Source organism: Xiphophorus couchianus, chromosome 24 (assembly GCF_001444195.1).
Source record: "Xiphophorus couchianus chromosome 24, X_couchianus-1.0, whole genome shotgun sequence".
NCBI lineage: Eukaryota > Metazoa > Chordata > Actinopteri > Cyprinodontiformes > Poeciliidae > Xiphophorus > Xiphophorus couchianus.
Window position 1 is genome coordinate 20,062,612 of NC_040251.1, and position 16,432 is coordinate 20,079,043.

Genomic DNA, 16,432 nt, shown 5'->3' on the forward strand with positions numbered 1-16,432 from the left:
TGTTGAGATGAAGTTTTACATTTTCTGCCTGTTGCTCTTGTTCTCTGGTCTCTCAGGTTGTTAATGTTTGTAAAATGAAACCATAAAGACAACAGAAACTGTTCAACTTCATAATCAGAATTTATTCAGTCAAATTCATAAAATCACATCAACATTTTATCATGATCACCAGAATCCATCAAACAGCAGATTATAAAATTAAAACATGTTTCATATAAAATCTTCAAACTCTGATAAAACAGACATGAACAGATTTTAATACCAAAACATTTTTTACACTCAATATTTTCTGATTAATTTTCAGCTCCTTTGGTTTATAAATAACTAAAACAATTTCAGACGAATTTATGATTTATTAATAATGTGATCGAATATAAAAACTACTGATTAGATTCATTTTAATCAAATTGTGATCAATATATCTAAGAAAAATATTGATTAAGTTATTGATTATACTGAGTCTAAATCAAACCTAAAATCAAACTTAAAACAATCTAATATTTCAACAAGTGCTAAAGTTTAAACTAGCATTAAAATTAGCATAATTACACTAATATTTCCAACAGCTGGTACCAGGTCCAGATGTTTGGTACCAGGACCGGTTCTGACTGGTACCAGAACCTGGTCGGTGGTTCTGGAGGGTCCAGCTTCAGAAGTTGTGCTCCGTGGTGACGAGGTCCAGCTCTGCAGGCTGTGCGGTCTCCATGGCGACGGTGGGTTGGGATCCTGTGGGCGGAGCCAGAAAGGCCAGGTGAGGGGGCGGAGCTCCACCCGACTTCCTGCTGCAGCACCTGAGCAGCAGCAGGACGCTGCAGGCGCAGTACGGACAGATGACCAGCAGGTGGCAGAGCTGGCGAGGAACCGAGACACCAGAGGCCTGAGGAAGAGGAGGAGACGATGAAGGAGGAAGAGGAGGAGACGATGAAGGACGGGTTGGACCCGACACCAGAGGAGGAGGAGTGGTGGCGTGAGGAAGAGGAGGATCTGCAGAGAGATGAAGGAAGCTGCTTTATCTGCTCAGCTCTGGAAACAGGAAGTGATGTCACTGGCTGACCTGTGACCCTCAGGAAGCTGAGAGGAGACCTCCCAAACCGGTCCGTGGAGCACCAATAAGAGCCTTCGTCGGCCCGGCGGACCGGCTGGAGAACCAGCTCCGGTCCGGATCCCAGCCGGCGCTGACCCACGAAGAAGAACGCCGCAGTGATGTCACCGTTACTGCGCCTGCAGCGCAGCGTGACATCACATCCTGCTCTGACAGGAAGGGCCGGGATCTCCAGGATGAGACCTTTACCTGGATAGGAGCAGAGGTCAGGGGTTCTACTGGACCCTCAGAACCAGGAGAACCGGGTCAGCAGGAGGAACCAGACGGGTCGTCCTGGTTCTGACTGAGACACTGAGGACAGGTGGACATGTCCTCACCCAGCACCGTGATGCTGACGTTGTCACTCCTCTGGCCAGAAGACGCTTCACACCAGAACCGTCCAGCTGAAGGTCCAGAGAGGCTGAGGACACAGGATGGACCGGAACCAGAACCAGGCGGTCCACAGTCCCCAGCCGGTCCGGTCCCCCTCACCGTCCATCCCTCTGCTGTCCGTCCCTCATGCAGACAGTTCAGAGACACGGAGGAATCCCCGATGAAGAACTGCTGCAGGTTTGGACTGACGGACAGAGACACTGGAGGACAGACGGAGGAAACGTCTCACCTCACCAACCGGACCGGACCGGACCTCAGGTTCTGGTAGAACAATCAACTCACCTGGAGACGCAGACGCTCCACACAGCAGCAGCACAGAGACACCTGCAGGTTGCCATGGAAACAGAGAGAAGGTGAGACCTGGAGGGACGAACTGATGGATTGTCCTCCATGTTGGTTTCCTAAACGCCGTCGGCCATTTTGATTGATTTACTCTGATTGGTGCAGACGGCGGACATTTTAACTTTACTCACTGAGAAACTCAATCAATAATCAATCAATAATCAAAATCCCTTCTGGAAATGACCTCTGACCTGGACATGAACTGAACTCTGACTGAGAGCTGAGAGTTTGAGACCAAAGAACAGGAAGCTGCGGAGTTTATGGCTCATTCTGACCTTTAGCTGCAGCGCTGCGTTTAGCTAACTACGGTTTGCTAACCGCGTGTAGCTAAACGTGATTAGCTATCCACGTTTAGCCTTCAGCTCATACAGACCAGAAGACGCCATAATGTCTTCATCTATGGTCTAAAAAAAGGACTAGCAAACCTGCAATTCTTTGATACTGAAATTTCCCACACTCCTTGAAGGCAGCACTAGCATAAGCAGGATAATGTGCAGGTAGTGAGGCTGTGCTAAGCTAGCGCTTTCATGGATTTGAGATTTGGAACGATTTCTAAACTGCAGAAAAAAACTGAATAAAATTAGAAAGAAACAGAGACTGAGTTTAAATTAATTACAATATTTATTAATGTGTCAGACCTGCTGTGTTTATTAAACCATTTAATGAGGTTTAATTTAGTGCATCATATTGAAAATAAATAAAGCTTTCAATGCTTGAATATTTATATGAAATGTCTCCTTAGGACTGATTCTCAGGACTGAAAGGGAGCAGAGATGTTTCACACATAGCAGACCGACCCGGTCCGGTTCTGGCATTCTGCTGGCACAGCAAACTGGATGTCAACCAGACTGGGACCAGACTGGGAATGATGGGACGGTTCACCTGAAGCAGGACACACCTGGACCGGTTCTGTCCAGGCCAAATACGGACCAGTTAAGAAGTAGTTATGTCATCATGTGACAATTCATTTTCTCATAAGACTAAACTGGTGAAAATATTTATAAACATTATTATGATTACCAGGAGAAATAACTTTTAACCAAAAGAATAACTTGGCAGGTTTAGCAACATAATAAACACTTTAACATTTGCAGTTTAAGTTTAATTTACTCTAGTCATTGTTTTTTTGTGTATTTAAATTTTATATATGTTTATTGAATGTAAAAATGTTTTAGTTGTTTTACTTCTTAATAATTCTAATAAATATAAGAATATTTTAAATGGAAATGCCCGCTGTCTCCTCCTGGTGGAGGACGTGACAAACTGCAGGCTTCAGCTCCGTCTCCATAGTAACGGACTCATGAGCCGATAGCTCGTTAGCGTCGAACTGAACTCAATCTGTAAGTTTTTTATATTTATCTTCTTTGGTTTGTTTCTTTTAGTCCAAATTAATTCATTTTAATTTATTCATATCTGTGTTTTTCCCACCACCTCTAAGTGTTATTTATTCAACAACGGTTGGAAATATTTTATTTACAATGTCCTTTATTGTGCTGTTGAACATTTTAGCTAACCCTATTTTACACAATTATTAATCTAATTAACTATTATTGTTAATAATTTTTCACTGACATTGTTTGGCTGCTGTTGCGTCTACAGCTTTTAAAATGTCATTTTTAACTGTTAGTATTAATATTATTTAGCATTAAAGGTAACTTAGCTCAGCTGTTAGCTTCGAGCTGTTAGCATTGAGCCGTTAGCATTGAGCCGTTAGCATTGAGCCCTTAGCTTCGAGCCGTTAGCTTCGAGCTGTTAGCCTCGAGCCGTTAGCATTGAGCCCTTAGCATTGAGCCGTTAGCTTTGAACCGTTAGCCTTTGGCTGTTGGCCAGATTGATTCCAGATGTTCAGTGTTGTTCAGGTCTAAATAATATTTTTAATACTGATCAATATGTTTATTTATTCTCTTTATTTAAGAGGTGAAGCTCAGAGGAGAATCTACTGAACTGTTGCCATGACAACCTGAGCAGGAGGACATGGAAACAGATTCATCAATATAAATGTTGTGTTTGAAATTAAAATGTTGTAATAAATAATTGTGTTGATATAAATTGTGTTTTTATTGATATTACAAACATTAAGTTGTCTGGGACAGAAATGACATCATTTCCATCTGGCCCAGATGCCTCAATGAATGACGGGTCAGCAGAGACCCGGTTCTGGACCACATGGGCCACATCTGGTAAACCAGCACTGGGCCCTGGGGGCCTGATGGAAGAACCAGCTGAGGTCCAGACTGAGTTTGTTGGGTTTGTTGTGTTTGGTGCCAGTTTGTGTCTAAAATGTCCAGCAGGAAACATTTAAACATTTAAACATGTCCAGTTTGTCAGATGAAGCTCATTAGTTTTCTGAATGTGTTTTTAGTAAATTTAAGTCAAACTAACTATTGTTCTGTTTTCACTGAGTCACATAAAGATTCAATTAACAGAACAAACTAAACTTTAGATATTTATAAAACAATGTCTAAAGTTTCCCACTGAAACCTCAGAGACTAAGAAAAGAGCAGCTACATGCTAAAGCTAATGATAATTATTTGTGTCTCTTTATAGTGATGGTGATGATGATCTGAATTTGGCTCTTAGTGCTGAACTGTCTCTCCACCACTGGCCTAGTCAAAGGAGCAGGCGGTTCAGCTTGTTAAAGAAAGAAACGGTTCATCGGTGTGAAACGGATCAGAGCGCTGAAAAAACTTCATCAGATTAATGTGTGAAGGGATCTGGATCCATTACACTGAGAAAAATGAAATGCAACTAAAGCGCCAGTTTTAATATTAATATAATTAATTAAGGTTAATATCATTTAAACAGAATATTCCTCTCCTTGGGCTGCCACCTTATCGTGGTGGAGGGTTTAAGGGCCCCAATGATCCTAGGAGCTATGCTGTCTGGGGCTTCATGCCCCTGGTAGGGTCACCCAAGGCAGACAGGTCCTAGGTGAGGGACCAGACAAAGCGCAGCCCAAAGACCCTAATGATGAATGAAAACCTTGGACTTGGCGTTCCCTCGCCGGAACGCAGGTCACCGGGGCCCCACTCTGGAGCCAGGCCTGGAGGGGGGACACGATGGCGAGCGCCTGGTGGCCGGGCTTTTACCCACCACCCGTGGGAGGGGCCAAAGGGGTCGGGTGCATTGTGTGATGGGTGGCGGCCAAGGGAGGGGACCCTGGCGATCCGATCCTCGGTTGCAGAAGCTCTTGGGACGTGGAATGTCACCTCTCTGGTGGGGAAGGAGCCGGAGCTAGTGTGTGAGGTCGAGAGGTTCCGGCTAGAAATAGTCGGTCTCACCTCGACGCATGGCTCTGGTTCTGGAACCACCCTCCTTGAGAGGGGCTGGACATATTTCCACTCTAGAGTTGCCCAAGGTGAGAGGCGTCGGGCAGGAGTGGGCATACTTGTTGCTCCCCATTTCGGCGCCTGCACGTTGGGGTTTACCCCGGTGAACCAGAGGGTAGCATCCCTCTGCCTACGGGTTGGGGGACGGGTCCTGACTGTAATTTGTGCTTACGGGCCAAACGACAGTTCAGATTACCCACCCTTTTTGGAGTCCTTAGAGGGGGTACTGGAGAGTGCCCCTCCTGGGGACTCCCTTGTTCTGCTGGGGGACTTCAACGCTCACGTGGGCAACGACAGTGAGACCTGGAGGGGCGTGGTTGGGAGGAACGGCCCCCCCGACCTGAACTCAAGCGGTGTTCTGTTGTTGGACTTCTGTGCTCGCCATGGATTGTCCGTAACGAACACCATGTTCAGGCATAAGGGTGTCCATATGTGCACTTGGCACCAGGACACCCTAGGCTGCAGTTCGATGATCGACTTTGTCATCGTTTCATCGGATCTGTAGCCGAATGTCTTGGACACTCGGGTGAAGAGAGGTGCGGAGCTGTCCACTGACCACTACCTGGTGGTGAGTTGGCTCCGGTGGTGGGGGAGAAAGCCGGTCAGACCTGGCGGCCCAAACGTGTTGTGAGGGTCTGCTGGGAACATCTGGTGGAATCCCCTGTGAGACGGAGCTTTAACTCCCATCTCCGGCAAAACTTCGAACACGTCCTGGGGGAGGTGGGGGACATGAGGTCTGAGTGGACCATGTTCCGTGCCTCCATTGTCGAGGCGGCCGGTCGGAGCTGTGGCCGCAAGGTTGTCGGTGCCTGTCGTGGCGGCAACCCTCGAACCCGTTGGTGGACACCTTCGGTGAGGGATGCCGTCAGGCTGAAGAAGGAGTCCTATCGGGCCTTTTTGGCCTGTGGGACTCCGGAAGCAGCTGATGGGTACTGGCGGGCGAAGCGGCATGCGGCTCGGGTGGTTGCTGAGGCAAAAACTCGGACGTGGGAGGAGTTTGGAGAGGCCATGGAGAAAGACTTCCGTACGGCTTCGAGGCGATTCTGGTCCACCATCCGGCGTCTCAGGGGGGGCAGCAGTACGGCACCAACATTGTTTATAGTGGGGATGGTGAGCTGCTGACCTCTACTCGGGACGTTGTGGGCCGGTGGGCAGAGTACTTCAAAGACCTCCTCAATCCCACCAACATGCCTTCTATTGAAGAAGCTGAGCCTGGGGACTCTGGGTTGGGCTCTCCAATCTCTGGGGACGAGGTCGCCGAGGTGGTTAAGAAGCTCCTCGGTGGCAGGGCCCCGGGGGTGGATGAGATCCGCCCGGAGTTCCTTAAGGCTCTGGATGTTGTAGGGTTGTGTTGGTTGACGCGACTCTGCAATATTGCATGGACATCGGGGGCAGTTCCCCTGGATTGGCAGACTGGGGTGGTGGTCCCCCTGTTCAAAAAGGGGGACCGGAGGGTGTGCTCCAATTATAGAGGGGTCACACTCTTAAGCCTCCCTGGCAAGGTCTATTCAAGGGTCCTGGAGAGGAGGGTCCGTCGGATAGTCGAAACTCGGATTCAGGAAGAGCAGTGTGGTTCTGGTTCTGGAACACTGGACCAGCTCTACACCCTCGGCAGGGTCCTGGAGGGTTCTGGGAGTTCGCCCAACCAGTCTACATGTGTTTTGTGGACTTGGAGAAGGGGTTCGACCGTGTCCCTCGGGGAGCCCTGTGGGGGGTTCTCCGGGAGTATGGGGTACTGGGCCCTTTGATACGGGCTGTCAGGTCCCTGTATGACCGGTGTCAGAGTCTGGTCCGCATTGCCGGCAGTAAGTCGGGCTCGTTTCCGGTGAGAGTTGGACTCCGCCAGGGCTGCCCTTTGTCACCGATTCTGTTCATCACTTTCATGGACAGAATCTCTAGACCAGCCAAGGTGTTGAGGGGATCCGATTTGGTGGCCTTAGGATCTCATCTCTGCTTTTTGCAGACGATGTGGTCCTTCTGGCTTCATCAGGTTGTGATCTGCAGCTCTCGCTGGAGCGGTTCGCAGCCGAGTGTGAAGCGGCCAGGATGAGGATCAGTGCCTCCAAATCCGAGGCCATGGTCTTGAGCCAGAAAAGGGTAGAGTGCCTTCTCCGGGTCAGGGGGGGTGTCCTGCCCCAAGTGGAGGAGTTCAAGTATGTCGGGATCTTGTTCACGAACGAGGGAAGAAGGGAGCGGGAGGTCGACAGGCGGATTGGCGCAGTGTCTGCCGTCAAGCGGCGCTGTACCGGTCCGTCGTGGTGAAAAGAGAGCTGAGCCAAAAAGCGAAGCTCTCGATTTACCGGTCGATCTACGTTCCCACCCTCATCTATGGTCATGAGCTTTGGGTCATGACCGAAAGAACGAGATCGCGGATACAAGCGGCCGAAATGGGTTTTCTCCGTAGGGTGGCTGGGCTCTCCCTTAGAGAGAGAAGCTCAGTCATCCGGGAGGGACTCAGAGTAGAGCCGCTGCTCCTTCACATCGAGAGGAGCCAGTTGAGGTGGCTCGGGCATCTGGTCAGGATGCCTCCTGGACGCCTCCCTGGTGAGGTGTTCCGGGCACGTCCCACCGGGAGGAGGCCCCGGGGAAGACCCAGGACACGCTGGAGGGACTATGGCTCTCGGCTGGCCTGGGAACGCCTCGGGATTCCCCCGGAGGAGCTGGAAGAAGTGGCTGGGGAGAGGGAAGTCTGGGCCTCCCTTCTGAAGCTGCTACCCCCGAGACCCGACCTCGGATAAGCGGAAGAAGATGGATGGATGGATGGATGGATGGATGTATGGATGGATGGATGGAACAGAATATTCCAGAAGTTCCTTCAATCATCCTGTTTATTATTCCAACACATTTTAGCAGAAAACAGTTCAAAGCTTCACATCACAAAAATACAAAGACATAAAAGATTTTATACAGGAAACCAGTAAATATTAATGTCTGATCAGTTCAACCATCAAAACTATCAAAACAAAGTCAAATATCTTTATCAATATTTCACTGATTATGTTTCAAAATCATCTCCAACCAGGAAGATTTTTAGTTTAAAGTGTTTCATCTGTTAAACATTTATTTTCTGCTAAACTCAGTTTCTGTTTCACAGCTTTCTGGAAATGTGTTCCAGATCTGTTCTGCATAGAAGCTGAATGCTGTGTCTCCTCTTTTTGTTCTGGTTCTGAATGCAGAACCAGAACCAGCAGGTTGATCCAGCAGCAGAACTTTAATCCTTTCAGTGATCTATAAACTAGAGTAATATTTAAAGTCTCAGTGAAGGAATATAGAGCTAGATGATGTAGAATAGAAACAGCATCTGCTTATATTCTGTTCTGTTTCTCCTCAGGTAGCTTGATCCAGAACCAGCAGCAGGTCCAGAACCAGCAGCAGGTCCAGAACCGACTTCCTGCTGCTGTAGGAACCAGAACCAGAGTCCGATCAGTTCATCTCTGATATTCAGTTTATTTCTATGATTAACAGCAAATTTAATCTGACTAAATGTTCTGGTTCTGGTCCACTGAACCAGAACCAGTCTGTCCCTCCTGGTCCCAGATGGACAGACGCTGGACTCACCCATCAGCAGGCGGCCGGAGGAAGACTTCATGTCGTCTGGATGAAGGCGCCGCCAGAGAGCGCAGGGCGACATCACTTCCTGTCAGGAGGTTTTCAGAGAGATTTCACTTCCTGTTGTCTCTGAGCTCAGAGGTTTCACTTCATCTGACCTTAGATCAGCTCCATATCAGATTATTCCAGATTACACCATTAGATTGTCTAGAATCATGTAGATTACATCAGATTAAGCAGATCTAGAACCTGCTCTATGTCTGTACCTGATAGATTATAGATTATTATTCCAGATTAGAACCTGCATGTCTGGATTATCATATTAAACTTGTATCAGGGATTATTCTGGATGAACTGGCGTTAAAATTCATTCATTGATGAATCAGTAATAATCTGGAGATGTTTTCCTTCTGATTGGTTTTCTCACTTCAGCCCAGATTATTCATATAATCTCAGTGTTTAGTTTCACTAGATCAGCTTTCATTTAGATTTATTATGTTTATCTTTAAACATATTGATTTTAACAGAACAGGCCTACTGATTTACAAATACATAAATAGAAACAGAAAGCAGAGCCACCAACAGACCAATCAGCATAAAGTCCAGGTCGTCCTTCCACATGACCTTCTGATGTTTCCTCTCTCCACATGTTGACCTGGCGTCTCTTTTGGACCAGCCAAGAGGAAAACATCGACCAGATCTTCCAAAATGAATCCAACTGGATCCCAGGATCTGATTTTCTCAGGATTAATTTATTTAATCCAGTATAAAACTCCACATTTTAACTCCTCCTTCCATCAGGATGCAGTTCAGATCTTAGATTCTAAAACTAACCAGAGATTTTTATTGGTGTTTTTCAGTATTTATTCATAATTTATCTGTGTTTTTAGTGTTTATGGTTCAGGTTTTCTTTCCTCTTCCAGCTGCTGATTATCTCCTTATTTGCCTCGACCTGCTGCATCCACTGACCTGTAATTAGCTCTTCTTGGTCTAAAATATTGATATCAACACTTTAGTTCCAGATTCCTTCTATTAAATTTCATATTTGTCTTGTAGTTTCTGAACTCTAAAAAAGATTTTGCTTTATTTGCTCTCTGATGCTCATTTATTGCATTTCATTTCTAAAACTATCCATCATATTAGTCCTGTTTTCCTGTGGTTATTAATGTGTTATTAATGTATTTTTATGGCTCGTATAATTCTGGCCTTCAATAAGTGAATGTTCTGGTCGTCTGGTTCGTTTCCAGCTGATTGTTTTCTCCTCCTGCCAGCAGGGGGCAGCATGGAGCTGTGAAACTGACTTTAATAAAGATGAACTCAGAAACCGACCAGAGAATCAGCAACAGGTTCAGGAATCGTTCATGTCTGATGGAGCCGCCATGTTGGTGTGATTTGGCAGCCATGACAGAATCACAAACCCTCCTGTGATTTTACCGCCTGAATTCCAATGTTTTGCCGCCTGCAACCAGTTTTCAGTTTCTTTTCAGAGAAAATTCATAAAATCAGAGGATTAATCTGAACATCCACTATAAAGTCAGAACCAATGCTGTGCCCAAACAGAACAAATACAGGAAAAATGACCCAATTCCAACTACTTAATTATAAAACCCTACAGGAAATTATAAGTCAATAAGCTCCAGTTCCTGCTGCCTGGATGTCCTAGATCTATAACTCTAGAACATTTCTTTAAGAAAGTCCTGGCTGTTATTGCTGCTGATCTGATCCAAATAGTAACTCATGGCTCTCATCAGGCGTTTTCCCCCAGGCTCTGAAAACAGCAGTAATCAAACCACTGATAAAAAAGAACAATCTGGACAAATCACTAATGCAGAATTACAGGCCGACCTCTGACCTCTGACCTCCCATTCATCAGCAAAGTTATTGAAAAAGCTGTTTAAACAATTAACTAGCTTCCTAACTATAACCAACCGCTTTGACTCCTTCCAGTCTGGTTTCCATGGTTACCACAGCACGGAGACTGGCCTAGTCAAAGTGTTCAATGACATCCATATGTCATGTTCCGTGTTTTTCTGTGTATTTATTTATTGTTTTCTGTGTCCTTGAGTCTCTTCGTTGTCCTGTCCTCCCCTTAATTGTTCCCAGGTGTGTCTCGTTCTGTGATTACCCCCCCCCCGTGTATTTAATGCCACCTGTGTGTCTGCGTCTCTGTCGGGTCCTTGTCAATTCAGTGTCTTGAAATCGCCGTATGGCCGTTCAAGTCCTTCGTGTTGTCCAGTCAAGTTACCAGTTGCTACCGGCGTTGAGCCCTGGCTTCTGCTCAGTCGTGCTGCCTGGTTGTTTGTGGACTATTTTGGACTTATTTATCATTAAAACCTTCAATTCTCACGTTACCTGGGTCTGCTGCGTTTGCCTCACCACCTCAACACCCGCAATTCATGACACCATATAAATACGGACTGTGGCAGAACCACAGTGCTGGTTCTGTCGGACCTCAGTGTTGACCATGACATATTACTGAACCGACTGGAGAGTTGGGTCGGACTCTCCGGTCCAGTGCTTAACTGGTTTGAATCCTACATAAAGAACAGGGATTTCTTTGTTTCAATTGGAAACTTCTCATCAAAGAGGTCAAAGGTCACATGTGGGGTACCCCAAGGTTCAATCCTAGGACCCCTTTTATTCAATATTTATATGCTCCCACTAGCTCAGGTTACAACAGGAAATAATATTAGCTACCATAACTATGCAGATGACACACAGCTCTACATTACGATGTCACCAGGTGACCTTTGACCCCATCCAATCACTGAACAGATGCTTAGAACAGATAAATGTGTGGATGTGCCAAAACTTTCTCCAGCTGAACAGAAACAAAACTGAAGTTATTATTTTTGGACCTAAAGAGGAACAATCTAGAGTTATAGATCTAGAGTTATAGATCTAGAGCTATAGATCTAGAGTCAATGCACAGCTTCAGTTATTACAACTGAAAACCAGCCATCAGCCCGAAACCTGGGAGTAGTGATGGACTCTGACCTGAACCTCCAGAGCCACATAAAGACAGTTACAAAGTCGGCCTTCTATCATCTGAAGAACATTTCCAGGATTAAAGGACTAATGTCTCAGCCAGATCTAGAGAAACTCATCCATGCGTTTATCTTCAGTCGTATTGATTATTGCAACGGCGTCTTCACAGGTCTGTCCAACAAATCAATCAAACAGCTGCAGCTGATCCAGATGCTGCTGCTGGCGTTCTGACTAAAACCAGGAAGATAGAGCACATAACACCAGTTTTACAGTCCCTCCACTGGCTCCCTGTAGCTCAAAGAATAGACTTTAAAATACTGTTGTTAGTTTATAAATCACTGAACGGCTTAGCACCACAATACATTAAAGATCTGCTGTTGTTGTATCAACCTTCCAGACCTCTCAGGTTCTGGTTCTGGTTCTGCTCTGCATCCCCAGAACCAGAACCAAACGAGGAGAAGCAGCTTTCAGCATCTATGCACCACAAATCTGGAACAAACTTCCAGAAAACTGTAAAACAGCTGAAACACTGACTTCTTTTAAATCTAGATTAAAAACCCACCTGTTTAGGATTGTATTTGAAATGTAATCAATTACAGATTTATGGATGTAACTTGACTTAATGCTGTGTTTTGATTATTGATTCTATGTTGCTTTGTGTTTCTGTGTTTGATATGATGTAAAGCACTTTGAAATGTCTGCTGCTGAAATGTGCTATACAAATAAAATTTGATTGATTGATTGATTGATTGATTGATTGATTGATTGATTGGTCTGATGGAGCTGCCATGTTGCTGCTGTGGCTGCAGTAGATCATGAGAAGAGATGAAGGAGAGAAAGTGACTCTTGGTAAAGATCCAGCTGAGTCTCCAACACTCAGACAATGAAGTCCTGAAACTCTCCAAACAGACGCTCTGATGCTAACTGATGCTAACTGCTAACCACAAGCTGCTGTTGCAGCAGCGCTAGCAGTGAAAAGACACTAAGGAGGAGAACTTTATTCTTTAGGTCAGGGGTCACCAACCTTTTAGAGACTGGGAGCTGCTTCACAGGTCCAGAGTAACACAAAGGGCTACTTGTTTGATAGAGACATCAATTTTCTTGGCTCAGCCTTTATAACAATAATACATATATATCACTAAGATATATATATCTTAGTGATATATATATATATATATACACTATATATATATATATATATATATATATATATATATATATATATATATATATATATATATATATATATAGTGTATATATATATATACAATATATATATATATATATATAGAGAGAGAGAAAATCATGACCCGAATGACAACCAGACCTCCTAGGCGCCAATTACAACGGCTGAGTGAAGTACCATCAGAAAGCCTCATTGAGAATGTGAATGCAGCATTGAGAACGATCCCTACCAACACCATAACAGAAACCAATGAGCTGATCTACAACTCAGCATCAGTGATCCTTGAGATACTTGGCTATAAGAGCAGCCATGAGACCCAATACCCACCATGGAAAAGACGATTAGAGGCTAAAATCAAAGTAACAAGGAGGGAAGTGAGCCAATTGTCAGAGCTCCACAAGGGTACAATGAAAAGACCAGTACCCAGAAAGTACAGGCAGATGCCCATACCTGAGGCACTCGAAACTGCCAAACAGAGGCTCCAAGCCTTGGCCAGCCGCCTAAACAGATACACAAGGGAGAATGAATCCAGAAGGATTAACCGGCTCTTCTCCACTCAACCAGCTAAGGTGTACTCTCAATGGCAGGGTAATAACAACAGAGTAGACCCACCAAGGCTGGAGACTGAACAATACTGGAAAGGCATATGGGAAAGGGAGGCGTCCCACAACAGCAAAGCACAGTGGTTGATCTCTCTACGAGAGGACCATAATAACCTCCCTGAGCAAGCCTTGGTAACCATCACTGTGACAGATGTCCAAGAAAGAGTCTCAGGTATGAAAAACTGGACAGCACCAGGGCCTGACATGATCCATGCCTACTGGCTAAAGAAATGCATTGCCCTCCATGAGCGACTGGCGGGCCAAATGAACCAGCTGCTACAAAGTGGGACTCACCCTGAATGGTTAACTGAAGGGCAGACAATCCTAATCCAGAAGGATCCATCAAAGGGTCCAGTCCCACCCAACTACCGACCAATAACCTGCCTCTCCACAACATGGAAGCTCATGTCAGGCATCATAGCGGCCAAGATAAGCAAACACATGGATAAACACATGAGCACAGCACAGAAAGGTATCGGTGTAAATAGCAGAGGAGCCAAACACCAACTCCTCGTAGACCGCACAGTTGCCCGAGACTGCAAAACCCGACACACCAACCTGTGCATGGCTTGGATTGATTACAAGAAAGCCTATGACTCAATGCCGCATACTTGGATCATTGAATGCTTAGAGATGTATAACATCAACAGGACTCTGAGAGCCTTCATTGCAAACTCGATGAGGCTGTGGAAAACCACCCTTGAAGCCAACTGCAAACCACTTGCACAAGTGTCCATCAAATGTGGCATATACCAAGGAGATGCTCTGTCCCCGCTACTGTTCTGCATAGGCCTGAACCCCCTCAGCCAAATTATCAACAAGACTGGCTACGGATACCGACTAAAAAATGGGGCCAACATCAGTCACCTTCTCTACATGGATGACATCAAGCTGTATGCCAAGAGTGAGCGAGACATCGACTCACTGATCCACACCACCAGGATCTACAGCACGGACATTGGGATGTCATTCGGACTAGAGAAGTGTGGTCGGCTGATCACCAAGAGGGGGAAGGTCATCCGCACAGAAGGGGTCTCACTCCCAGAAGGAACAATAGCAGACATAGAGGACAGTTACAAGTACCTGGTATACCACAAGCAAATGGCAACCTCGATGAGATCACAAGGAAAGGAGCCACAGCTAAATACTTCCAACGAATAAGGCAAGTCCTGAGAAGCCAGCTCAATGGCAAGAACAAAATCTGTGCGATAAACAGCTATGCCCTGCCAGTAATCAGATACCCTGCTGGAATAATTAGCTGGCCAAAGGAGGAGATAAAAGCCACGGATATTAAGACTAGAAAACTACTAACAATGCATGGAGGGTTCCATCCCAAATCCAGCACCCTGAGACTATACACGAGCCGCAAGGAAGGAGGCAGAGGACTAGTGAGTGTGAGAACCACAGTCCAGGACGAAACAACTAAGATCCATAAATACATCAGGGACAAAGCCTCAACAGACAATGTGCTCAGTGAATATCTCAGACAACAGGGAACGGAGGTTGAGGTGCCAGAGATACCATCATGGGAGGACAAGCCCCTACATGGGATGTACCACCAGCAAATAACCCAAGTGGCTGATATCAGTAAATCCTACCAATGGCTGGAAAAAGCTGGACTCAAGGACAGCACAGAGGCCCTCATCCTGGCTGCCCAGGAACAGGCCCTAAACACCAGAGCAATAGAGGCCCAGATCTACCACACCAGACAAGACCCAAGGTGTAGGTTGTGCAAGGAGGCCCCTGAGACAGTCCAGCACATAACAGCAGGGTGCAAGATACTGGCAGGGAAAGCGTACATGGAACGACATAACCAAGTTGCAGGCATAGTGTACAGAAACATCTGTGCAGAATATGGACTGGAAACCCCGAGATCAAAGTGGGAAACACCCCCAAAGGTGGCGGAGAACGCCAGAGCTAAGATCCTGTGGGACTTCCAGATCCAGACAGACAAAATGGTAATGGCGAACCAACCAGACATTGTCGTAGTGGATAAACAACAGAGGAAAGCCGTTGTGGTAGATGTAGCAATACCAAGCGACTGCAACATCAGGAAAAAGGAGCAGGAGAAACTAGAGAAATACCAGGGCCTCAGGGAGGAACTGGAGAGGGCCTGGAAGGTGAAGACCACAGTGGTGCCTGTGGTCATCGGGGCCCTCGGGGCAGTCACCCCCAAACTGGACCAATGGCTACAACAGATCCCAGGAACAACATCAGACATCTCAGTCCAGAAATGTGCAGAACCCTCAAGCTCCCAGGCCTCTGGTAGAGGACCCGAGCTCAGAGGATAAGAACCACCCGCGGTGGGTGAGAAGGGAATTTTATATATATATATATATATATATATAGTATACATATACACTGCTCAAAAAAATAAAGGGAACACTTAAACAGGTGTTTAACACTTAAAGTGTTCCCTTTATTTTTTTGAGCAGTATATATACAGTATATACATACAGTATATATATATATATATATATGATTACATGCTGCCTGATCATATTAATGTTGGGGACAACTGACAATAGTTATCAGTAATAATTTACCATGCAGATATGGTTAATATCTATTATGTGATCAGAAGTTCTTAGTTCAGAGTTTTCAGTTTGATTCTAAATTACCCACAAGTCACTGAGAGTCTGGATTGGTGCAGCTGCAGCTGAACAGATTTTCCTTTAAATAAAAAAAAGAAACGTTATTGTATTTTTTATAATCCAACCCTCTTTACTATTAACAAAATTGTGGAGAGAAGAAAAAGTTATTTTGTGCCAAAACATCTTGTCTGTAGCCACATCAGTGTGAGTCTGTGGGGGTCAAAGGGCAGCCAAAGCCTAAATCTGATTGGTCACTTTGCTTTTTCTGTGAGCTAAAAATGATGAGTGGAGTTTGAACCTCGTAATTCTAAGATCCTGAACTTTTTACAGTGTGCGGTTCTGGCGGGTCGCTGGTTTATTAGCTTTTT

At 45.6% G+C, this 16,432-nt stretch overlaps 1 protein-coding gene across 1 annotated transcript; it reads right to left on the bottom strand.

The window, feature by feature from the left end:
- Nucleotides 1-101: 101 nt before the first annotated feature.
- LOC114141214 (uncharacterized) lies at nt 102-8,776 on the bottom strand. Its single transcript, XM_028011699.1, has 5 exons — nt 8,704-8,776; nt 1,757-1,942; nt 1,420-1,674; nt 1,055-1,291; nt 102-984 (listed from the first exon to the last, which is right to left on the bottom strand). Exons 1-5 carry the CDS (start codon nt 8,774-8,776, stop codon nt 650-652), a joined length of 1,086 nt encoding a protein of 361 aa, XP_027867500.1. The 3' UTR covers nt 102-649.
- Between the last annotated feature and the right edge of the window lie 7,656 nt (nt 8,777-16,432).

What these genes read in the sequence shown, in the direction of transcription:
- LOC114141214 (XM_028011699.1), bottom strand. Translation starts at nt 8,776, where the DNA reads ATGTCGCCCTGCGCTCTCTGGCGGCGCCTTCATCCAGACGACATGAAG. An exon ending in CTCCGGCCGCCTGCTGATGG is followed by an intron (nt 1,943 to 8,703) that starts GTGAGTCCAGCG and finishes TTTCTCAGTGAG; the next exon opens with TAAAGTTAAAATGTCCGCCG. An exon ending in CAGCTTCCTGAGGGTCACAG is followed by an intron (nt 985 to 1,054) that starts GTCAGCCAGTGA and finishes ATCTCTCTGCAG; the next exon opens with ATCCTCCTCTTCCTCACGCC.